At 45.7% G+C, this 25,009-nt stretch overlaps 2 protein-coding genes across 4 annotated transcripts in view; one reads left to right on the top strand and one right to left on the bottom strand.

The window, feature by feature from the left end:
* The window catches only part of LOC119174888 (transmembrane protein 39A-A), a 65,189-nt gene that overhangs the window by 10,227 nt on the left and 29,953 nt on the right, over nt 1-25,009 (bottom strand). The gene's annotated exons all lie outside the window — the stretch shown is intronic.
* On the top strand, nt 2,165-24,149 carry LOC119173967 (kynureninase). Of its 3 annotated transcripts, none has more exons than XM_075894990.1 (13): nt 2,165-2,364; nt 8,958-9,145; nt 9,860-9,983; nt 10,961-11,043; nt 12,548-12,609; nt 12,782-12,853; nt 14,983-15,057; nt 15,793-15,939; nt 18,837-18,935; nt 20,364-20,496; nt 21,254-21,339; nt 22,607-22,846; nt 23,921-24,149. In XM_075894990.1, the coding sequence occupies exons 1-13, from the start codon at nt 2,285-2,287 to the stop codon at nt 24,065-24,067; spliced, it is 1,536 nt and encodes a 511-aa protein (XP_075751105.1). In that variant the 5' UTR covers nt 2,165-2,284; the 3' UTR covers nt 24,068-24,149. The 3 variants fall into 3 exon arrangements, with proteins under 3 accessions (XP_075751105.1, XP_075751107.1, XP_075751106.1); XM_075894991.1 differs by lacking the exon at nt 2,165-2,364 and adding an exon at nt 5,703-5,838; XM_075894992.1 differs by lacking the exons at nt 8,958-9,145; nt 9,860-9,983 and having other exon boundaries at nt 2,166-2,364.

Below are 25,009 nucleotides of genomic sequence, written 5' to 3'. Positions count from 1 at the left end.
ACTCTTATACTTCGTCGAGAAAGATATGCGAGCAAACAATAAAGACAGTGACATGCGCGGTCACTGTCCACCTGCTGCTGAAGCGACAAGAACAATGCAAAAAAAATATATTGTACGTACCAAATCTATCTAAATGGTATACAACGCGAGACAATGTAACGCATGAAAAAAAAAAAAACTTAATAACGGCGGCGCACGAAGAAACTGTTATTAACTTGCCGCTGTGATAAAGTATATTACTGAGATAGCAATTATGTGGGCACTCTCGGCAGATTCGCTGCGTTACTGGATCATAATGCAACTTAACTGCGACCACCAGGCTGATCAGCCCGTGTCCGAACATCGCTGCCTCCGATTTCCAGAACGTCTGAGCTCGGAGGAGTTGTTTGAACACAAGCCGTGAGGTATATAACTGGTCATGTCTATCGCGCTGCGCTCGTTGTTATGTCTTGACTCTGTAAGGCCGACGTCCAGTCGAGACGTTCACCTATAAACCAGTCAATTGTTGGTACATACATACATACATACATACATACATACATACATACATACATACATACATACATACATACATACATACATACATACATACATACATACATACATACATACAGCCCCGCCGCGGTGGTCAAGTGGCTAAGGTACTCGGCAGCTGACCCGCAGATCGCGGGTTCGAATCCCGGCTGCAGCGGCTGCATTTCCGATGGAGGCGGAAATGTCGTAGGCCCGTGTGCTCAGATTTGGACGCACGTTAAAGAACCCCAGGTGGTCGAAATTTCCGGAGCCCTCCACCACGACGTCTCTCTAATCATATGGTGGTTTGGGGACGTTCAACCCCACATATCAATCAATACATACATACATTTATACATACATCAGATGCATCTTCGTGCGCCATCAGTATGGTATGCGATTGTAAGCCGTTTTTAAATCAAGCCTCGTGCGAAGTTTCTGTGGCCCTTCTCTGAATCTCTTTGCATGTTCAGTACTGCACTATCTCCCCAGCAAATTTGCTTGCTCTTTTCCCCTTTTTTGCTTTTGTTAGTCTTTTCTTATGTCACTGATCACTCCTATCTATTCCACCTCAGCATATAACTGTCAGCCTTATGTCAGCTCGTGTTTGTACTCGAGTGTACTCACAGTACTTCAGAGCACTAGCATTCATATACCACCACCTCAATGTTCATCAATCCGATGCGTGAGTTTTGACCTCCCCGCATTACCCCTCAAACTTTGACACGGGAAGTTCTTGACCAGAATATCTCGCGTGAGTCATGTCTTTCAATAATTACGTCCTTACTGGATCGCAACTACTGGTAACGCGTATTTGCAGGTACGAGATCAAAAGACGCCAATTAGAGCATTGATTATACGAAATACTGAAGTTAAGGAGCACTAACATCATGGTTAAAGATGCTAATTATACGCAAATGGGCTCGTGATGACTCACTCGGACTCAGATCGAGCCGTGAGTGAATCTGAGAGAGTAATATTTTGGTGAGTTTGAGCGAGTTCGGTTGGGTGAGTGAAACAACTTTGTTTGGTCCACTATAGACGTGATTGAAAAAAAGAAAGGTTGGTGAGCCTGGGTCAGAGTCAGTCCATCCGACGAGAATTTAGGTGAGTTTTAATCCGAGCGAGCACAGAGGGCAAAATATAGATCATATGAGCGAGCCTGAGTGAGCTCCTCATTTTTGTCGACCTATGGTTTATACGCACACGCGCGTTTTTCACGACTTAGGCAAACAGTGTTTGCGTTATGAAATAAGAAACAAATAAGCGAGAAAGCAAATGGCATGCTAAAGAGATTAGACAATGTGTCATTGAACCGTTGTAGAGGACAATGAGCGACATGTTATGCGGCTGACAGTGGTGGTTTGAGATTAGGAAAGACGCTGATATCCGGACACGACACCATATAAATTCGCAGTGGATAGTGTCGTCTGGAGGAAGGGAAAGGGTAGTGAGAAATGGGAGAGAGAGAGGGAGAGACCGCCTCATCGATATGAGCGCCACCAGACGCCACGTGGCGAACTTCTTATCCCGTCAGACAAATACCGGTGGGTGTTCGGCGACAATGGGAGTCGAACCCAGCACTTATCGCGTTGAAGGCGAACGCCACACCAATTTACCACCGCTACGTGGCTCGCGCTCGGCAAAGCGAGGGGGGGGGCGGGGGGGAGAACAGTGATACGGAGCTCACGTAGTCGGCAGCGTTCAAGGTGAATTTCGTGAAGCCTCTTGTAAGGTGTCCACACCGAGGCTCCACGAGGCGACTGAGCCAATGCAGTGCAACGGGAATATAAACGTCGCACGGGAAGGAAAAGTCGAAAAACCCGCTGGTCCACCTGGCCGACACAATGGGTAAGCACGGTTCACTGCGGGGACTCGTTTATGGTATGCCCGCGTGGGTGGTCTATATGTCGTGTTTATAGACGTTACGTTGCGTTTATAGTCATTGATGTCGAAGAAAGTGTACGGACAGCCGGCATGCATTTATGCGCAAAAAGTGCATACGATCTTCTACGGGATCGGAGCAGCCGCGAAATCGATTCTATGTTACCTCGAAAACATTATATCGGACACTCCGGCGTGGATGGTCTATGTGTCAGGTTTATAGACGTTACGTTGCGTTTATAGCTCACTGTCATTTAATGTCGAAGAAAGTGTACGGGCAGCCGGCATGCATTCATGCGTAAAAAGTGCATGCGATCGTCTGCGCGATCGGAGCAGCCGCGAAATCGATTCTATGTTACCTCGAAAACATTATATCGGACACTCCGTATTTTTAGATAACTTTCCCAAAATTTGATAAAACATGTAGCAGGACTGATAGTTGGGCTAGTTGGTGATACATTATGAGCAGTATACACCAGCGCACAAACTCACGGGACGAAGAGAAGAGACACAAACAGCGCTTGTTTGTGTCTCTTCTCTTCGTCCCGTGAGTTTGTGCTCTGGCACTGCCCATAGTAAAACATGTGTTGTGGAGTCCCTCGTGCACGAGTCATTGGCGGGTCCAGAGGGGGGGGAGGGGGTACGGGCGATCGCCCCCCCCCAAAAAAAAATTATTTGTCAGTGCCCCTCCCCCTCAATTCAGTGCTCGTAGTCCACCTCCTATCACCAATTAGGACAAATGAGTGAAACCACTCTGAGCGCACATTAACAGTACTTGTGCTATGAAGGCGTTTTTCTGCTAGTAAAACAGTCATGACCACGCCCCCCTCTCCGCTGTGACTTTAGCTGACCCCCTCCCCCCCCCGCCTAAAATGAGTGGCTTGATTCGCACTTGGCACGAGCGAACATTATTCACTGATTAGCCTGGTATATGGATCCAAAGGCGTAGTAGCCCCAAAATGTTCTTCGGGCTGGAGAGGGGGAGCGAGGTGTAGCAAAGCTTCATGCACGTATGCACATATGTTCGTGCATGTGCCTGTGTGTGTGTTTGCGTGTACATATATGGATGCAAAATTGAAAATTTTGGGGGCGGGGGGGACGGGGGAAGAAGAGTTGAATCTCCGATCCGCCTCTCTGTAGCCTCCCGATCATGCCAATGGGAGCATTGTATATTGCAAAACCTTGGATAAATTGTAAAATGTGCAAATAGCTAGGTGCGCTTTTGTTGGTTCCTGCTGCTTTGCATTGGGTCCCTTGTTTCTTGATCGGTAAAGACACATAGATGATTGCACAATGGTGGCATTAATTTTCGTTAACTATATTTAAAATATTAATACGCCATAGCTTTAGAGCACTGAATATTTCCTTACATATCCCCTTTCCTTTTATGCGCTCTTCATCGCGTTCTCGTAAAGTGCTACATATAGCAAGGAAAGCAGACCAAATGGTCACTGATTAACCTGGCATATGGAACCAAAGGCGTAGTAGCACCCATTTTTTTTTTTTGCTGGGGGAGGGGGAGCGAAGTGTTGCAAAGCTTCATGCACGTATGCCCGTATGTTCGTGCATGCGCGTGTGTGTGTGTGTGTGTGTGTGTGTGTGTGTGTGTGTGTGTGTGTGTGTGTTTGTGTGTGTGTGTGTGTGTGTGTGTGTGTGTGTGTGTGTGTGTGTGTGTGTGTGTGTGTGTGTGTGTGTGTGTGTGTGTGTGTGTGTGTGTGTGTGTGTGTGTGTGTGTGTGTGTGTGTGTGTGTGTGTGTGTGTGTGTGTGTGTGTGTGTGTGTGTGTGTGTGTGTGTGTGTGTGTGTGTGTGTGTGTGTGTGTGTGTGTGTGTGTGTGTGTGTCTACATATATGGATTCAAAATCGAAATTTGGGGGGGGGGGAAGATTTGAATCTCCAATCCGCCTTTCGATAGCCTCCCGATCATGCCAATGGGAGCATTGTATATTGCAAAACCTTGGATAAATTGTAAAATGTGCAAATAGCTAGGTGCGCTTTTGTTGGTTCCTGCTGCTTTGCATTGGGTCCCTTGTTTCTTGATCGGTAAAGACACATAGATGATTGCACAATGGTGGCATTAATTTTCGTTAACTATATTTAAAATATTAATACGCCATAGCTTTAGAGCACTGAATATTTCCTTACATATCCCCTTTCCTTTTATGCGCTCTTCATCGCGTCCTCGTAAAGTGCTAGATATAGCCAGGAAAGCAGACCAAATGGTCTGGCTTCCTGGCTCATATCTAGCAATTTATGCGGGACTTGATTATTAGTGTACTCGTGTAGTTCGAGTCTAAATTGGAGAATCACCCGAATTGCATGGCGTACTATTTCATTTTATAATCATGCAGATTACCTGGTTACCTAATGCCTAGTCAATACGGGACCGACACATTTTATTTAGCATTCTAGTATAGGTGTTGCTATTGAGATAACCATCCCCGAATCACGAAAAATATTTGAGTTAAGATTGTCCTGAACTGATAACCGAAGACTTCGGTGTGGTTAATCAATGTATATCAACTTTTCGAACAATGGAAACGTCTGAAAGGGCTAGTTTTTTTTTTTTAAGGAAGGCTGAGGAAATGTACGAGATAAGGAACGCATAGTATTCTGTGGCCAGCTGATATTCACCTTTTCATGATAGTCACGATCATCTCCATGATAATCATCATCGCTGCATTACCTTAATATTCGACACGTTTACTCGGAGCGAGAAACTTACCGACTCGGCAAATTATCGAGCCGAATCTATGGTATAACGCTTCTGTTTCACTGTCAATAATGGCGGTAAATATGTTTTCACGCAGTGCCTATTATGCAGATTGCACGAATCTGATGGTGTGTGGAAAGGCATAAACAGGAAGAGCTGCGAGACATCGACGAAAGTGACAATCCGTGACAATCATACAGTCAGCTCAGATTGATCTCGCCGATTCTAATTAGCTCGAATGATTGCTACAAACTCTGATAGAAATGTGGGGTTTAACGTCCCAAAAGCACCATATGATTATGAGAGACGCCGTTTGGGATGCTAAACCCCACATATCAATCAAATCAGAACAGTAACTCTACTCAACGTAGCTAAATCCATAGACGCATGCCACTCTCGCACTCCTTTTTATCGAATGTACGCACGGCCACTTTCATCCACGAAAAAAAAAAAAAAACAACGGTGAAGCACGTCTCTGCAATGAGGCAAGAATAGAAAACGCCCCACTGTAAGTATAATACACCTCGGCGTGAACATTTTGTCTCACTTCAGTTTCTGCTTGCAGCGTTCCGGGGCATACAAAAAAAGCCGGCCGTTCGAAAAATAGCCCCCCACACGATAAGATTAAAGCGCAGCATATGCTGTGTGAACAATGCGTCGGATAAGAAGAAAATTCACCAGAAAATAACATAAGACAAGGCATGCCGGACGTAAGCTGGACAACGGCTCAGTAAGTCCAAGGATGAGCTGCAACATACATTCATGCGTAAACTGTTTTTTTCCCTCTTTGTGTTTGTATGTGCGTTCACATATCCATGCACGTCTTTCATGTGTCTGTGCGTGCTACTTGGAGGACACGACCTAAATATTTTTGTCCTGGCCCGGACCCACAGCGGTGGCGTCACCATCTGTCGCGTTCTGCAGACCAACCTAGCGGGTACAATTCCTCTCAGGTACATTGCGTTGCAACGTTTTTCGGCGTGCACTGTTTCCCCATCTAATACGCATTGCATCCAAGTGGAGGAGTACACTTACGCAATCAGCCTAATAACACTATCTGGGGTTTCATGAGCAAAAAAAAAAAAAAACTACGATATAAAGCACGCCATGTTCCGGAAATTTTTAACATCGCACAGTCCATGGCCCAACGCATTTCGTGACGGCCGGAATCGAACGACACAACAGTCCTCGCGTAACAACCTTTACGCAAGGTGACACCTCGCGAGTTATTTGCAGGTGTCGCGAGATTTTGCCTTATCCTGCAAGTATGCAGCCTCATATTTGTGTTTGCCAATTCGAAGTACATAGTTGTTGTCTTCGGGAATCCCACCAGTGGCGGAATGGTTAAGAAATAGATATTAGCAACCGCCATTTCGTAGCGTCGAAGCTACATGAAAACCCGCACGGATTAGAAAAAAAGCTTCTGTAATTGCCGAAATTTTTTTCTTTTAGGTCAGTACGTGGATCTAACTTGTACGGTCGCTCAAGCAGTTTAGCTAGCGTTATGCATCTAGCAAGTGGAAGCTTGAGGGCGGATCAATCGACAATTCGATGAGTAATGCATTCCTAAAGATGTATTATATATCATGGGCCAAAATTCAACGGGCTAAGTGTAGCATGCATTGCCCCACCGCGGTGGTCTAGTGGCTAAGGTATTCGGCTGCTGACCCGCAGGTCGCGGGTTCGAATCCCGGCTGCGGCGGCTGCATTTCCGATGGAGGCGGAAATGTCTGCCCATATGCTCAGATTTGGGTGCACGTTAAAGAACCCCAGGTGGTCGAAATTTCCGAAGCTCTCCACTACGGCGTCTCTCATAATCATATGGTGGTTTTGGGACGTTAAACCCCACATATCAATCAATCAATCAATGTGAAGCATGCAAAATAATAAAGTCAAAACAAATTAGGAATCTCATTCATGGTTTTGATATGAATGCGAATCACTCGGGTTTTCGAAAATGGTCAACCGTTATTTATTTTTTGTAAACTAAGCCTTACTTTAATGTGGGCCGCACGCATCTATGCTACAATTTCGTGGATCCAGGACTTTCTGGGCACGACAACCTGGTCACGCTGATTAAAGCCTGACAGGTTGGTCAGCACGATAGTGATAGCGCGAGAACAAAACGACGACAAAGAGACAAGAAGGACATGAAAGACAAGGTCTCTTTGTTGTCGTTCTGTTCTCGCGCTATAACTATTGTGATGTCATACCAACTAGCCCAAACTTCCGCACTTCTAAGTTGGTCAGGTTCGTAAAAGTGCGCTTTTTTTCTTTTCTCTAGCTTCTTCGGACATCATTTCTGTCTACGAATGCGATATTATCTGCTCGGTAATATCAATGATATTTCTCGATAGTTCAAAGAATATTTAGTACTTGGATCATACGAGCGTGATGCGTGAGATCGTTGTGATTTGTGATAGTAAATATTCTCGTGTGTTTCAAAATAAACATGGTTTAATGTCGGCGCTCATGCTGTCTTGCATCCTTGCATCCGTGTTTTTTTACAAGTTATTATTTGCGAAGTTACGATTGCGAAGTTATATGATTCAAGTCTGAAGTTCGAGTGGCGCAAGCAGCACACAGCTGCGTGGAGGCGCGAGTTAATTTTTTGCTGTTACTGTTATTGTTAAAGTTCAATAAAGAATAGTAGCGATACGTAGAAAATCGGCGTCCAACACTCGATCACACCGTCAACCAGCACTCTCGCTAAACGATTTGACTATAGGGACGCGGGGGCAAGACCAGCAAGACAGGTATCGCAATGTTTCCTGTATTCGGTTGACTACCACCGAAGACAGACTTTTCATATTATACTTTACGAATAGGAAAAAGGTTGATTGATTGATTTGTGGGGTTTAACGTCCCAAAACCAACATATGATTATGAGAGACGCCGTAGTGGAGGGCTCCGGAAATTTTGACCGCCTGGCGTTCTTTAACGTGCACCCAAATCTGAGTACACGGGCCTACGACATTTCCGCCTCCATCGGAAATGCAGCCGCCGCAGCCGGGATTTGAACCCGCGACCTGCGGGTCAGCAGCCGAGTACCTTAGCCACTAGACCACCGCGGCGGGGCGAATAGGAAAAAGGTGTATACCTCTTTGATCAAGACTGTTGGTGACGATCGGTCTCCGATTGAAACGTCAAAAAAACCGTTTTTTTTTTTTAGAAGCGTACACCTTCTTCCTATGGATGGATAGTGGAACTTTATTTTATAGAGTCCTGCGACTAGCGCGCCCTGGGCTTCTCCCACGTTGGGACCAGCAGGTTAAGCCTGACTGCCACATCGTATATACGTTCTCTGGACAGCCCAAAAGTTTATCCCCCTGGTTGGGGCTTCTGGTGGCGAAGTGCTACTTGGCAGGGCTGGCTTGATTCCTGCCCAGTAATGAGGGGCATCGCCAGAGCATATGTTCTATATTTTCTGGTAGGTATGGGCATTAGGGAGCCTCAAGTTTTTTTATTTAACAGGGGGGGGGGGGTAAAAAATAAATGCTTGAATGTTCGTGCGTGCGCCTGTATATGCATAAATGCAAAATAAAGAGATTCGGTGAGTGAGTTGGGGGGGGGGGGGCGTCGACTTCTTATCCCAGCAGCTCAGGCTACGTCAATGACGGGTATGAAAACATAAGATATCTAAAATATGCGTTATCTGCTTTTCTTATAGCGCCACGTGGTGAATGTCAATGACTTCAATATCCCCTGTACCTTATCTCCCTCACTAAGGTAGCAAGAGCCCAGCAAACATCAAAAGAGAGCGCGTATATAAAGAGCGCTTCTATACATTCGCCCCGGGCGCGCTGATAGGCAGATGTACCGATAACTCAGACTCTTTCACCTGCACAGTCACGAAGACGGCACGCAAACGGTCGCCAACGCGAGCACAACGCCCAGGCGGGAGCTGTTATCACTGGCCGAGACGTGGGGCTTGGGACACACCACCGTCGATTTCGCCCGGCGGCTCGACCGTGAGGACCCGCTGAAGAAATTTCGCAAACGCTTCGTCATCCCCAAAATGGTGGACTTGACGGGAGGTACGCATAGCACGTTTCACTTCACTGCGCAATGCGTAAGACGCGCTCGTATCCATGGCAACCAAGAGGAAAAGGATAAAACCCATAAAAAGTGCGTCGTGCAATTCTGCTACGAAGCCACACACACTAATAATGATTATCACGTTTCTTTACTCAACACAACTCGACGACCAATGTAAATTATGATATCGGCCAGGCATTCTGACCCATTTTATGAGAGCATGCCGGCCGCACAAAATCCAACACCCAATTTCCTGAGCAGTGGCCGTACCGGTACACCTTTCTATCCCAAGATGAGCTCAGGCTTTCCTTTCCCTTTTCCCTTAATGTAGGATGGCAATTCCGAAAAACCTTCTTGCCTTTTTAATCTTCCATATCTATCTATCTATCTATCTATCTATCTATCTATCTATCTATCTATCTATCTATCTATCTATCTATCTATCTATCTATCTGTCTATCTGTCTGTCTGTCTGTCTGTCTGTCTGTCTGTCTGTCTGTCTGCCTGTGTCCTGCTAGATGAGAAAGAATAACCAACAAGGCTAACAGAAATTACTACCACCCTATACACTCAATGAACGTGTTTTCTCTCATCCCACGATCTTCAACCATAAAGAATTAGCTGTCAGCATTTACTAATTGCATTGTGTTTTGTAGTGCTGCGGCGTATAACTGTATAACTTCGCTGCCTTAATGTCTTGTTCCTCGCTCCAGTGGATGCCGAGTTCATTAAGTGCTTGGATCAAGAATGCATCTACATGGGCGGTCACCTGTTAGGCGCCAAGCCGAGAGCTCTAGATGATGAGGTTCAAAAAGTTCTGGACGACTGGGGGAAAAGGTGAGCGGAGACAACGTGGCTTGTGGTTATACTTAATAATAATAACTGCTGGCTTTTGACGTGCCACAACCACGATATGATGATATGAGCAGAAACAGCGCACAAACTCACGGGACGAAGAGAAGAGACACAAACAAGCGCTGTATCACCAACTAGCCCAACTTTCAGTATTGATGATATGATTATGAAATCCGCCGATGTGGACGGATCTGGAAACCCCCAAGAAGTGGAGGGCTCTGGAACTCAGCAAGATGTTCCAGAGCCTACCACTTCTTGGGTTCACTTGGGTTTCCACTACTTGGGGTTCATTAACGTGCAGCTATATCTTAGCACACGGTCATCTAGTTTCTGCCTCCATGAAAAATTCGTCCACCATGTCCCGGATTGTGTGCACACTTGTAGGCAGCAAGTCATTTTTATGTCCACCAACGTTCAGGGACCACCCCCGCCCAGCTTCACCCTGCCCTTCCCCAGATGAGGCCCACTAACGATATTTCTCATCGCAATAAACAAGAAGGTCGTGCCCGTGGTAATAGCGCTTGATTTCAAGTTCGAAGGTCGCAGGAACGAATCCTGTCTTCGGCGGCCCCATTTAGATGGAAGCGAAATGCCATGAAATGCAAGAGGCACGTTAGGTGTACGTTAAATAATAACCCTATAGGCGGTACAAATTTCCGTAGCCTTGCTCAACTGCGTCTCTCATAATCGTATCATGGTTTTTGGGACGTAAAACTTTCACAATCATTATTATTCAATACTTATCCTATATTGAAAGTATATCCATTAATCATCAGACTGCTGATGTCCACTAACAAAATACGTTCTAATCGATAGAGTCTCTTGGAGAACCGAACACCTTCACGAGATTGCAATTTCTTTTCTACTTGCACACTATACACGTGCGCTCAGCTTCGACTGAGCCTTTCATTCCTGATATGGCTTGGAAACCTTCGACAGCGACTGTCCATGTTCGGCAGGGGTACACAGTGCTTGCGGCAGGGATACTTGCCCACTTCGACGGCTGATCTCTACCCAAAGCAGCGCATGGCTGAACTCGTAGGTGAGCTCATGTGATTTTAGCACCTCTACGCAACTATCTGCTGGATTAAATTGACGCTAGTCAAGATAAAAGTTGATTTCATCGTCACGAAAAACGGTATAACATGACAGCGAACCATGTCATCGCAGGAGTGCACATGGTTGACTTTTAGTTGTACATGAATGTATGAAAGCTCGCACAATGAATACTGGTGTTACGCACTGTTAAACGTGGATGCACCCACGTTGATGCCTAGTGACACATCCCCATGTCGACGACTAACGTCCATGATCTAGACTTCTAAGATTTCTCACCACTTAAGTAGTTCACATAAACCTGGACTAAGCATAGGTTGAATCCTGCTCAAAAATAATGAACACTGGTACTCGAAATTCACTTATTCAAAGCGTCGTCATCTGTCACAAACGAGCGCTCAACAAAGCGCGCGCCTCCGAATCCTAACCACTACGCGATGATCGAGGCGCCGGACAGACGCGACAAAAGACGGCGCAAAGAAGAAATAAGCATCAAAAGACGCGACGCGCGCGCCCTCTTTGCCCCTCGAAAGCACCGCCGCCACTCCGACCAACCTTCTCGCATCTACCGCTCAACGATATCTAGAAGCATCTCGAAGGAAAGGGACGTGGTGATGCAGAGTTGCGTCACGTTACGAGAAAGGTTTCACCCTTTCCACGGCCTTGGCTGTGCGGCGCGCCGACGAAATGCCTAGAAATTTCGGGAACCCAGCGGCTAGTGCACACAAGCCAGCAGCTGGGGGAGTCGCATCTGAGAAGATGAGAGTTTTCTACCCGCGGGTGAAGGCTTGTCTTACAAGCAGGAGATGAGAGTGGGCTTACCTGGTGGTTTCACGTTACCGCCAGTGGGCGAAGACGTGTTCTGCACTCGCAGCGCATGAGTGGCCGACGTGTTACCGGCGAAAAGTTTTGTTGTTTGAGTGCGGTCAGTTGACGACGTGAGAGTTTCCTAGAAAAGACACCTCAGACGCAGCGGGACGACAACCGGTGATGGACTTTGAGTGAGTGTTTCTTTGAAGAGAAGCATTCAAGCTTTGTTTCAAGAACTTTAGACTGAATACGTTTGAGGGAAAATTTAGTCCATAAGTGAGCTTTGATAGTTAATAGATGAGATTGCAGTGTAGTGCGTGTTGACTCTGCCTCGTTCTTTGGACCACAGCCGGCGTTCACTGGCACATCAAAAGGACCAACTTCAAATTGGCCGCGCTTTCGTGGTGCATTTCCGTGGGCCTATGCGTCAGCCCTCGGAAATAGCCCATCGATTGTCTCCCTATTAACGAAATTAGTGACATCATCAATCCACTTTGTTAGAGGATCACTAAAACAATGAATTGGTATATTTGTTTCACATAACCACTTGTACTATAAGTCCAGTGAATAGTAATTCTAACCAAACAGCTTGTGTAGCAATAGAATATTGCTGCAGAATGTATGCCATAAGAAATTAAATCATTGCGGAACCCCCCCCCCCTTTTTTTTTTGCCATGCAGGAGCCGATCGTGATGAGATCGTCTTCATGAACGGCCTCACCGTCAACCTACACTTGCTCATGGTAAGGGATAAAAAGTAACACATAAAGGTACATTTAAATCAGTTCACGTTCTTCTCGAACGCATGCGTTAACAAAAATGTGTATAAATAACCTTATTCCGTTGTTCATTTGAGAAACTCCCATGTAACAATAAATCACAATTTAAACAGTGTTACTTTTTTCTCGTTGCCAGATGACGTACTACAGACCAGAAGGGAAGAGAACCAAGGTGGCCGTGGAAGCCGACGCGTTCTCATCAGACTTGGTTAGTATTTATAGGGCTGTGGGATACTTTTATGAGTTATAATGTAAAAGTCTTACTATTAGCGCATGGCGCTTCATGAATTACATGCCTGCAAAATATTTTAGATTCCGTCCGGTACGAGCGGAAATGTTTGTCGCACGCTTCAAGCGTTTTCTCTTTCCTCTCGTGCCAGCGAGCTCGTTGAAAGCTACACAAGGAAGGGGGGGGGGGGCAAGAAGATGCATCCTTTTGCTTACCGTTTATTTTCTTCCTGTTCCTTTTTTCCTCTTGTTGCTTTCCCTCAAACGCGTGGCTTACTTTTAGTGTGATTGCAATCGTGTGTGTGGGCACGTGCTGCCATCCCGCGGCGGCTACGGGAACTATGCAGTTCACGATGCTCAATTCAACCAACCGCCGCGAACATAGCTACACGGAGCTGACAGAAATTTGGGTGTATAGCCTCATGTGTCGAGAAAAAAAGGGAGATACTGCTAGCTGAATTCGAGAATTAGTTGTAAATTCTAGGCCGCGCATGCTGCAGTATAAAGTTTGGCTCGCGTGTTCCCGGGAGCCTTTGGCTCCCGACCGGCAGCGTTTTCTGACCGTGCTCTAAAAGTGTAACAGGGCCCGATAATTCTGAGAGTAATGAAACAAAACAAGGCGTAAAACTCAATCCATCATTGTGTTCATAGCGAATGAAGACGAAGTAGCATTTGCGTCACGCCTTCACCGTATACGCTTGACAGCATTTCTCACGGTCATATGACAACAAGCTAAACCACCTTTGGTCCTTGTCGTGGACCTTGAAGTACAATCTTCTAAAGTTAACTTCACTTCCGGTTTAAGCTTTCTATCTTCAGTTTTGCTTGCGGCTGTGACTTTCGGTCTCTGGTATATATACTCTCGTTAAGAACTGCCTGCCAAATTTCACTCAGTATACGCTTGACAGCATTTCTCACGGTCATATGACAACAAGCTAAACCACCTTTGGTCCTTGTCGTGGACCTTGAAGTACAATGTTCTAAAGTTAACTTCACTTCTGGTTTAAGCTTTCTGTCTTCAGTTTTGCTTGCGGCTGTGACTTTCGGTCTCTGGTATATATACTCTCGTTCAGAACTGCCTGCCAAATTTCACTCAGTATACGCTTGACAGCATTTCTCACGGTCATATGACAACAAGCTAAACCACCTTTGGTCCTTGTCGTGGACCTTGAAGCACAATCTTCTAAAGTTAACTTCACTTCCGGTTTAAGCTTTCTGTCTTCAGTTTTGCTTGCGGCTGTGACTTTCGGTCTCTGGTATATATACTCTCGTTAAGAACTGCCTGCCAAATTTCACTCAGTATACGCTTGACAGCATTTCTCACGGTCATATGACAACAAGCTAAACCACCTTTGGTCCTTGTCGTGGACCTTGAAGCACAATCTTCTAAAGTTAACTTCACTTCCGGTTTAAGCTTTCTGTCTTCAGTTTTGCTTGCGGCTGTGACTTTCGGTCTCTGGTATATATACTCTCGTTAAGAACTGCCTGCCAAATTTCACTCAGTATACGCTTGACAGCATTTCTCACGGTCATATGACAACAAGCTAAACCACCTTTGGTCCTTGTCGTGGACCTTGAAGTACAATCTTCTAAAGTTAACTTCACTTCCGGTTTAAGCTTTCTGCCTTCAGTTTTGCTTGCGGCTGTGACTTTCGGTCTCTGGTATATATACTCTCGTTAAGAACTGCCTGCCAAATTTCACTCAGTTCCGGCGTTCACCACTTCCAGTTAGAATCTACCTAGAATGTCTTCGCTTTAGACATGTAGAATTTGGGAAGAGATTATCGTTGCCATTAGAGCGTGAAGTCACCGTGTACGCCCTTACAGAAAGTCGGTAGTGAAAGCAATAGTAAAATGAAGGAAGGCAGAGTAGTTAGCCGCCATTTGGTTCGCTACCACGCATTGGGGAAAGCCGAAGGTGGAATAGAAAAGGTCGAGGAAGGCAATGTCGTAAATTTTTTTTTAAATACGCGCGTGTAATGCGCACGCACATAAAATGGCTGGCACGCGCAGAATGACCATAAAATTTTGTTCAACAGAAAGGGGAAAAAAAGAGTGAATGACGACTGGCATTAGCTATAGGCACCTGACTAAAACGAATCTTTCCAGTATGCTGCGCAGTCGCAGGTTAGCCACCATGGCCTCGACGTGGCGTCCAACCTGATCCTTCTGAGCTCCAGAGAGGTAACGACAATCATATTTGATTGCAGTTCTCCGAGTGCTATGTCGCAAACACGACGTTTTTTTGTTTTTTTTTTCTTTGCGTACTTGTGTTGTTTTTAAAGGTAAAAAAACCCAAAAGTAGCCGCTCATTGCTTGCCTTTTTTCATACAATATAGGGTAATTTTTAGTTGATAAAGGTTCACATCCCGATATGCTGCCAAAAATGTTCAAATCGTCGTTACCTGTACGGTGCCGAAATGTATCAGTATACCGGCCAGATGCTTGTTTTGGCGTTTCCTTTATTTTATTAGCAATGTTGCGCTAACAGCAAAAACTTACTTGTGGTTTTTCATATGGACCTTTTCACGGGAGAGAAAAAACGCCGTTATGCTAGGCTGCGTTTAGTAGTGCAAAGGCTGACGTCACAGTTTCGGCAGTACATTTTTGGATAACGACGGCCCCCAGGGAGCCGTCAGAGAAAAGGTCTATAAGTCGGTAAAAGTGCAGTAGTTAGAATTTTTCAGTTCTCCTTCCAGAGCTACTTTTGATAACTACAATTTTGAATTTCTCGCGACACGACACATTGTCTCATCTTGTAATGATCATAACTTTTCGAAGACACGCACTCTGAGCATGATGCACGTGAAATGGAATATACAATATTGCACACGGATGAAAAGTTGCCGCGTGGCAAGAACGTCAGTATCGCAGCTCAGCCAAAATAATTATGCTTCCACTTGGTTTTGGGGGTAAAAGGGCGAAGAGCTGCTAAGAGAAGAGGATATCTATGACGTCATCGACAAGGAGGGCGACACCATCGCAATACTGCTCTTGTGCGGAGTACAGTACCAGACGGGCCAGGCTCTGGACATCCGGGGAATCACAAGTGCTGCTCGCAAAAAGGTACAGTAAACACGGCTGCGAAAGTAACAAAGTCTTGGCCAGTTTTGACTCCCACAATATAGACACAATAACTGAATTGTACATATACTAATTATAGTATATGTATTCATCCCGGTGATGTCACCAAAGATATTTAATAATTATCAATGCCACAATATGTATGACACAGATCGACGTCTTGTGTATTATGTATGCACATTATGATACATGTAAGAAAAAAGCTTGCTGCAACTCATCCGCGGTGTACTATCGGTACGAACGGCTTCGCAGCGCAGTTTACCTTAAAAGCGCATCACGTCAGTGACTAGTTAGACGACCATCGGAACTCGTAAATTCGATTACTTCAATATCCTTCTTCAATATCGGTTGCCCCTGCTTGTACACTGCTTTCTGCGGACGTGTTTTTGTTACCGTTACGTTCTCGACAAGTGCGTATAAATGTCCCGGTAGCACACGTTCAGTCTTTATGCTGTTCTCACCGTGTAACGTATAACGAGTGCTATTGCGATCGTCTTCTTCGTTGGCTTTCTGGTGCACTCTTGCTCCTGCCATGACACGATGTGATCACGCGAAACGGGCTTTCCCTCACGTTGACTCTTACTGCGGAAAAACCAGCTTTGCCTAAATATTTTTGCGAGGGTTTTTAACGTTGTCTCTTGCACGAGCTATTGCGTGTCGGATGCTGAAAGGGACACTAAAGGCAAAGAGCAATTTGTGTCATAGTGGAAGCTCAATGTATGATAACGTCTACAACAGTAATATTATAAACAGCAGTGCCTTACTTACCAAGAAATTAAACTAGATGTATATCACGCAAAGTGCGCGCGCCCGAGTGGGGCATTTACGAAATGATCCCGATGATGTGAGAGTGACCGCCTACAATTAATCACTAGTAATCAAACTAGCTACAATAAAAAAGAACGTTCCGCGCATCGAAAGGCATGATATAATGCTGCCTGTTCGTTTCTGTTTGATTGATCGACAAGTAAACCGCTATGGCGTGAGTAGTTTAAAAGTTCAGTTTTTGGCTTGTTAGGCGGCGTAGGTGCAGCCATCTAGCGGGGCCGAGTTGACACAATCAAGCAGAATCATGGCCTCTGAGACCGCAGAAAAATGTTCAATGCCTGTTGTTGCTACTGCGGCTCCCACTACTTTAGGTCCGCTGCTACTGGTGTCGACGGTCGCGTAGTAAAAGCGGGCAACGTTGGACACGGTAACAGTGACGTCTAAGAGTCCGTTTCACGCGCGGGTGATTTGAAGAGCGCTAACGCGGGCCATTAAAACGTGATTTTAATTTCAAAACAAGCACTTACTTGGCACAAAACTAGCACTACGAGGTTCTCTGAACCACTATTTCAACAACCAACGTCGACTTAATGTGTCCCTAAGCAACCACGAAAGCTTACCCTTAGTAAAGTTCATGGAGTGTGTGGCGATAGTGTTTGTAGTGCTGCCACACTCTCAGACCCAAGTCCGGCGCATGTGAACGTGTGCGTGTGGCAGGGGGGAGCTGTGACGAACCCCCCCCCCCCCCCCCTAAGTGGAATCCCAGTGCACGTCTGTGCTGAGACTAGCTGGGGGCTTCTCACTCGGTGCTGCGCGTTATATGATTCCCTATTCGTCAGGCATGACATCGCCGCGCCTTTTCATCGCAGAACTATACGCGCCTATAGGGATGCATGTTCGTTCAGGACACGCAAAACGACCATACAGATTTTCGTGTTGGCTGTAGAAGCCGTGCCAGTGCAGCGATAACCCACTAATCAGCACAAGGCAATCGTTTTGCTAACGCTGTATCTTGTTAGGTTAAGCTACCTCAATTAATACTGCACCGAAACGAAAGGCGAAACGAAGAAATTAAGACGAACGCCGTCACCACTTAGTTCCGCCAGTTTCATCTCTTGTGGCAGCCATTTATACTGGTGATGGTGACATCTGGCTCAAAAATCGATATGTGAAAGGAATAGTCATACGTAAGATATCTGCACAAACCAGAAGTTTACGGGGACGTGAAGACTTGGAACCAAAAGTTGCCGAACAGTAAACGCTGGCTCCAGTTTCGTTCCCAGACCTAAGACTCGTAATGCATAGAGTAAGAAAGAACAGTAGCTTATCAGTTAATAACAGTTGCGAAAAGCGCCAAGAAAGGATACATGCATCCATTATTTCGTTGAATAAAGTATCAAGTCATATAGAAGCGCATATTCGTGGCGATCTATGCGAGACCACCCTGTATATATCGTATTCCACCCTTAGACTCTGCTAACTGCCACATCTTATATGTATAGATAGTGCTTCCCTTTACTTATAGTTTTTTTACCTTTATTCGTTCTGGCTTTTCTTGGTTTTGTATGTCTGTTCAATACTGCTATGATGTTGGTGGGATCACTGGCTCTAATGGAGTCTAACTACCCACGTTTTTTTTTGTATATAAATAAAAAAGTGGAAACGATTAGCAGCGAGGGGGGGGGGGGGCGCCATTAGAAACAAAAACGAAAACAAAAATATCACCATATGCACGAGGTGAATGATGACGGGTGGGGCGAAGCGGACCGACGGACGGACTGACGGACGCTTCACCCCAATCACCATCATTCACTCCATGGATAATGCTGTGACACCTTTTTATTGACATGCAATGCAATCCAGCTGGCTACTACGACGACACATGACGTACGACCCACGACGTAAGGAGCTTCGCCACTAAAAGCTCTTCGCCACTAAAAGCTCGAGTCCTGCCGTGCGCATACGTAGAGCTCCATGAGGTAATATTGGAGTTACGCGCACAAGTAGCGAGAACAGGCTTCACCAGAATGCGTGCCCGCGCGCAATGTCACGGCAGACGTTTACAGATTGTTTCGGGGTATTCACTGATATCGTCGGCTGCCGCTTTCCAGGGTTGCATCGTGCTGTGGGATTTGGCTCACGCCGTCTGCAACGTGGAGCTGAGGTTGAACGAATGGGAAATAGACCTGGCCGCCTGGTGCACGTACAAGGTGAGCCTGCGTCCCCTTGCCCGAAATCCGAGCGACACGAAGCAATTGTTGAGCCGGTATGTTGTACCAGCTACTAGAAATGGCAAGGGCAATAGTGCATGTACTGAGGTATCACTACAACGTGAAGAAGAAAGATAAGGAAAAATGTAGTCCAGTATAGCGCGAGCGCATTTTTTTTTTCATTCAGAAAAAGAGTGATTAGCCAGCCTATATATTCATTTATTTGCCTCACAGCAGAGAACGGGATGACGCGTAAAATCCTATAAGAATGTGAACATGTGAAGTTCAGTAACGCTATTTGATAACAGACGTCATTAAAATGACGCTAACGACAAAAACAAAAAATGTTTTTGGAATAATTAAGCGCTATTTCACGATACCAGAAACGCCACGCAGGTACACACTCGGCAAGCCATAAAATAGGCAAAACGAAAATGCAGGTGGCGACGTAACCGTGAAGTTTGCGCACCAGTCACCGTGACGTCACAGGGTCCGACGGGGACTACTCGAGGCTCACGCAATTCTACATTAGCAAAAAGGAAGCGCACATTCTCTTTCGATGGAGTCATATATACCTAACATACCAAGGTCAAGAAATTCTATCGAGCCGATGTGGCCAAAATAGAAAAGACCGTTTTGAAATCAGACGACGTCCCATTCAGAGATTTCTACGGAAATTTTGAAAGTGAAGCGTTTGGCATTGATTTTCTCATTTTTAACAATAAACCTATGGTGTTGAAATAAATGACACTAGATTTTTCACAGTGTACATTGTTCTTCTAAAATGCATTGTCTCACCTTAGCCTCATTTTAAATTGCAAGCTGAAGCGCCCGCCCTCTTGACTCTGATCTGGCCCCTTCTTTCTTGGCGCCTAAAATCAAAATGTGTTCAAATATTCCCCAACTGCGACAAGCAACAATTTCTCATAGAGCTGAAGTCAGCACGACAGTCATTGCCGAAGCCACACTGTTCGTGTAATCTGAATGATAAGTTGTCGAAACGTCCGTTGCGACGGTCTTGACGTGGTTTTGGCTGCCATCGCAATTGAAGCAGGCGCTCACAGAACCCAAAAGCACAGCCATTAAAATCATTGGCTCTGTCTCAGAGGCAAGAATTGCTGTCACGCTATTTTTGACACCACCTATATAGTTAAATTTAGGCATCGCAGCTAATCTTTCTGTAACGTCATAACGCTATGGAACGTCATAACAGTTAGTATGCGATGAATTATCATTAGTCAGTTGCCAGCTCATAATATCACTTGTTACGTGACGCCAGCAGGCAGGAAAATAGTCCTTAGAATTTATTTTCTTACGTTCGCCCCAGAATAAGATGTTGTATGCGCCAAATACGCACATTCTTGGCGATGATGTAGTTGCTGAATGGCGAACTTTTCCTCCTCGCCTGCTCGTTTGGGGCGTGCACAGTACATGAACTGCGGTCCTGGCTGCACTGCGGTGGCGTACGTGAGCCACAAGTTCCGCAAAAGCCGTGATCGGCTGCCGGAGCTGAGAGGCTGGTGGGGCAACGAAGCAAAAACCCGGCTACTGATGCGACGGGGTGAGTGCCCGGTGTTTATATTCTGGTAACGCTGCTATATCGGCTGCGAGACCCCAAAAGGAAGACTCGCATGCTGTGTAGCAAAAACCATACTGCACCTTTACCTATACACAAAGGTTAGAGAAACACAACATATTAGAGAGAGAGAGAGAGAGAGAGAGAGAGAGAGAGAGATGATAGATAGATAGATAGATAGATAGATAGATAGATAGATAGATAGATAGATAGATAGATAGATAGATAGATAGATAGATAGATAGATAGATAGATAGATAGATAGATAGATAGATAGATAGATAGATAGATAGATAGATAGATAGGTAGATAGATAGATAGATTAGATGTGCTGCTGTGACTCTAGACTGCCACTCAGCACTGGAGGAAAAGCCTTAGAAAACTGGAGATCCGGTAAAAGAAATTAACGTAATATGACGAAAAGGATTATTACGATGATAGCAGCTCTGCGGTTGTTCCTGTTCCCATCATTTCCTCCAACAAAAACTGTAGCTGCTTTAGGCGCGGTTTCCCTTTATTTTAGCGGCGCTCGACCGATGAATACATGTGCTAGTGTATCGCGATACTTTGAATAACATTACAACCAACCTGAAGGGAAAAAGATGAGGTTGATGAGCTCCGACAAACTCTATTATACTCGACTTAACCAACGCGGACAACGCTTTGCTTTTTCGTTTTCTTTTTCTAAAACGACGCATTGCTGCAATACATTAAACTGCTTCAATGTACCTGAACTATGCAGAATTCGAACCTTCCCCGTCGGCCGATATGTTCAAGGTCTCCGTCGGCAGCGCGGTCCTGATCTCGGCGATTGTGACAAGCCTACAGGTAATCTTGAAAAGCGAAAATCAGCTCTGTATTGTTTGTTGTTTACAGAATAGGATGACAGATAGAACAAGACCGGTGTTTCGGGGATAACGAAAACGGAAGAAATGATTTGCTCACGTGACTGGTGCACATAGAAAATTCAGTAGGGGGGGGGGGGGGGTCTCAGTGTAAGTGTCCGACGCACCCATGCATTGTGACTAGACAAGTGAGTGGATGGAAGCACCTCTTCGAGAGTCAAGAAGGCGCGCAACGACTTGCAAAGCAGTTAAACGGTTGTGGTAAAATCTACATCAAGTGAATATGATTCGCTGATTGATTGATCTGTGGGGTTTAACGTCCCAAAACCACCATATGATTATGAGAGACACTGTAGTGAAGGGCTCCAGAAATTTCGACCCCCTGGGGTTCTCTAACGTGCACCCAAATCTGAGCACACGGGCCTACAGCACTTTTGCCTTCATCAAAAATGCAGCCGCTGCAGTCGGGATTCGATCGCGCGACCTGCGGGTCAACAGCCGGGTACCTTAGTCACTCGACCACCGCGGCGGGGCTGGATATGATTCGCATAGATTTGGCGACCACCAAAGTATACACACGCCTAGCACGCGACCAAAGGAGCGGAAAACGAAGAGAGAGCGGAAAAAGTGGAAGGGCAGGGAAATGAATTGAAAGAAAGTGCCCAAGGGTATGCGTGCCACTTGTTGAACAGAAAAGAGGGAAGTTGAAAGGCACGAGAGTAAAGAGACTGAGGAAGAAGAAGCTGCACATCATCTAAGTCAGTCACAATACTGCTACTGACTTACGGCGCAGCATCACTTCCCTCTCAACTGACGTATATTAACTGTTATATGTGAACACTATATAAAGAAACGCTGAACTTAACGCGTATCAAGTGGGGGTTATTTGGTTCGGTGAGTGCTGAAACCGAAACCATGGAATTTCGAAAGTTGTGGATTCAGATATACTATACTGAGGGAATGGGTTATTTTTCGTCCATTTTGATTCCTTTCAATTTATTTTAAGTTCATTACAATACAGTTAAAGAACAACTAATGTCGTCTATGCTTTTCTTTAGCCTAAATCTTGTTGGTTTCATTAGTTCGGTATGTTACTGTTTATGTTACTACGAATAATAATAATAATAATAATAATAATAATAATAATAATAATAATAATAATAATAATAATAATAATAATAATAATAATAATAATAATAATAATAATAACTATTCCTTGGGTGGTTCGTTCCCCACACCACGTGGGCCAGATATTCAGCGAGGTTGGCGAGCCGAATCGGCTGCGCAAGCAGTTCCTGATGACCGGTTACATGGAGCTCCTGTTGACGGACCTGCTTGGTGCCCGCCACGACTACAAAGACACTACGCACCCGTTCCGCCTGCTCACGCCTTCCGACGTCCGACGCAGAGGAAGCCAGCTCAGCCTGCGCCTGGCCGCACCTTACGAGGCCCGACAAGTTCTTCAAGAACTCCTGCGACGAGGCATCGTCGTGAGTTATTGCCGAACTATTCCGTGTTTGTGAGCAGCGGCAGGCGCCGTCGACATGCCGAGGTGCCTGTAGCAACACTGACTCCCGTATTCTAGAACCTCCCTTCACTCAGCGCTTCGCCTTCACTTGAGAAAACCGATGGGAGCGCCATCTCTAGGCACGGCAAGTCACTGCAGATCAGCAATAGTCTGCTGCGATTCTTCAGCAGCGCAGCGTCATTTTTAGCCGAGTGGTGGCGCAGTGCTCAACTCTGTCAAGTGAAGGGTGAAAGTTGAGTCGAGGAGCGTTTGTGAATACAGGGGTGAGGCTCAGCCCAGCCCAAAGCTCGCCACCACCCTCTATGATGAAGTGACAACTGGCACAGCAGCTGCCTCCGAGCACGGTGAATCGGCACACAGCAGCTGCAAACCTGCTTCCGAGCGCATCGCCACCGACACGATTTGCTGGGCTCGGAGGCAGCTGTTGTGCCAGTAGTCACATGATCATACACTGCAATGGCGATCTTTGGGCTTGGCGGAGCTTACGCGCCGCGACGTCGCCACAAGCGCCTCAGTAATGTCGACGGCGCCTACCGCTGTTTTAAAACATGGAATAGGTCTGTAGCGAGGATGTTTTTGTAAGAGAAATCCCGGTAAATCCCAACGACGTGTGAAATTTAATCTGCATCTCCAATGCAAATATGCAAGCCTTGAACAAGTATGCTCGCGTGAATATGTCCTTGAAAACTCCAACAAATTACTTGCAGCCATCCCACGAAGAGGGGAACATATTCACCTCCGCCGCATCGCAAAAATGTAATGCGGTAAAACATAAAAAGTTCAGAACAGGTCGTTGTCGCACGACAGCCTAAAAAAAAAAAAAAGACGTGTTTTGTTTTTGTTTTTTAGTATCTGTTTTGCAGACGCCCAGAAATAGCTTCACGGACGTCCTGGTGTTTGCAGAGCTCCCCCTTTTAAGGACCACAGACTTAGCAGACACAGATTTAAAGTGCATATACATTGCTACCTTGCTGTAGTCAGTAATTCCTCTCTCTGCAAACAACTAACGCCATGTCGTTGTGTTGACCCATTTCAGGGAGACCTTCTACCGCCATCGGTGCTCCGATTCACACCGATCCCTTTGTACAACACCTACGAAGATGCGTACAACTGTGTACAAGCGCTCAAGGAGATATGCGACCGGCTCACCACGGAGTGCACGTCCTGCACTAATGGCCACTAAAGGCTGCTCACACACATGCGCGCTAGCGTCGTTACATTCGGCACAGCTTTTCGATGATTAAAGAGGCTGCGTCAGAAATCCATGACGCTTACTTGTGCAAACATGAGAAACCAAGAAGCCTAATTTTTTTTTTATCACGAAAGTGTTTTATGCCGGGGTCCACCGCGGCTCCGCCGACGTACTTCCATCACGAAAGTGACGTTGAAAAATATATACTAAGAGATTACACAGAAAAAACCCCACAGGACAAGCATCTGTCACGCCGAAGCGAACCATCGACCTCTCGATACTCAGCGCTGTGCTAACCACTACGCCACATTATACGTTGTCTGGGATGCTAACGGCAAGCCATTTATACACACCACACACCGTTTGGCAGATTTCAGAGCTTCGAAACTTTAGCGAGTTTTCGTTATCAGTGACGAGATGGCACGACAGGCTCGCGTTGGGCGTGCTCTAAAGGTTGTCGCCTCCACGAAGCGCCGCCTCCGCGGAGCGTGGTCTCTCCTGCGCGCGTGCTTCTCCGACTCGTAGAGAGGACGAAGGTCATTTCGCACGCTGCCACGGCCGCGTTTACGAAAAGAGCGCGCTGCTGACACACGACGCAGGAAAAATTTCGACAGTTGTGCACGCTTGTCCGCGTCTTTCTTTCTGCGACAGTTGTTGGTACGCTCTCGTCTTGTGTACGCTATTTTCGTGCGTGCTTTCTGCTTACAGCTGCTTGCAGTTCATAACATGATTCTGCAATTTGTTGCTGTTGGTAAAGCAATGCACCATAAACGCTCAACTATACCTCTGTAAAGACGCCACTTTCGTGTTACAATGATTCATATATATATATATATATATATATATATATATATATATATATATATATATATATATATATATATATATATATATATATATATATATATATGTGTGTGTGTGTGTGTGTGTGTG

This window comes from Rhipicephalus microplus, chromosome 5 (genome assembly GCF_043290135.1).
Source record: "Rhipicephalus microplus isolate Deutch F79 chromosome 5, USDA_Rmic, whole genome shotgun sequence".
Lineage (NCBI taxonomy): Eukaryota > Metazoa > Arthropoda > Arachnida > Ixodida > Ixodidae > Rhipicephalus > Rhipicephalus microplus.
Note: the sequence above shows the minus strand (reverse complement) of the source record. Positions and strands in the feature narration are given on the sequence as shown.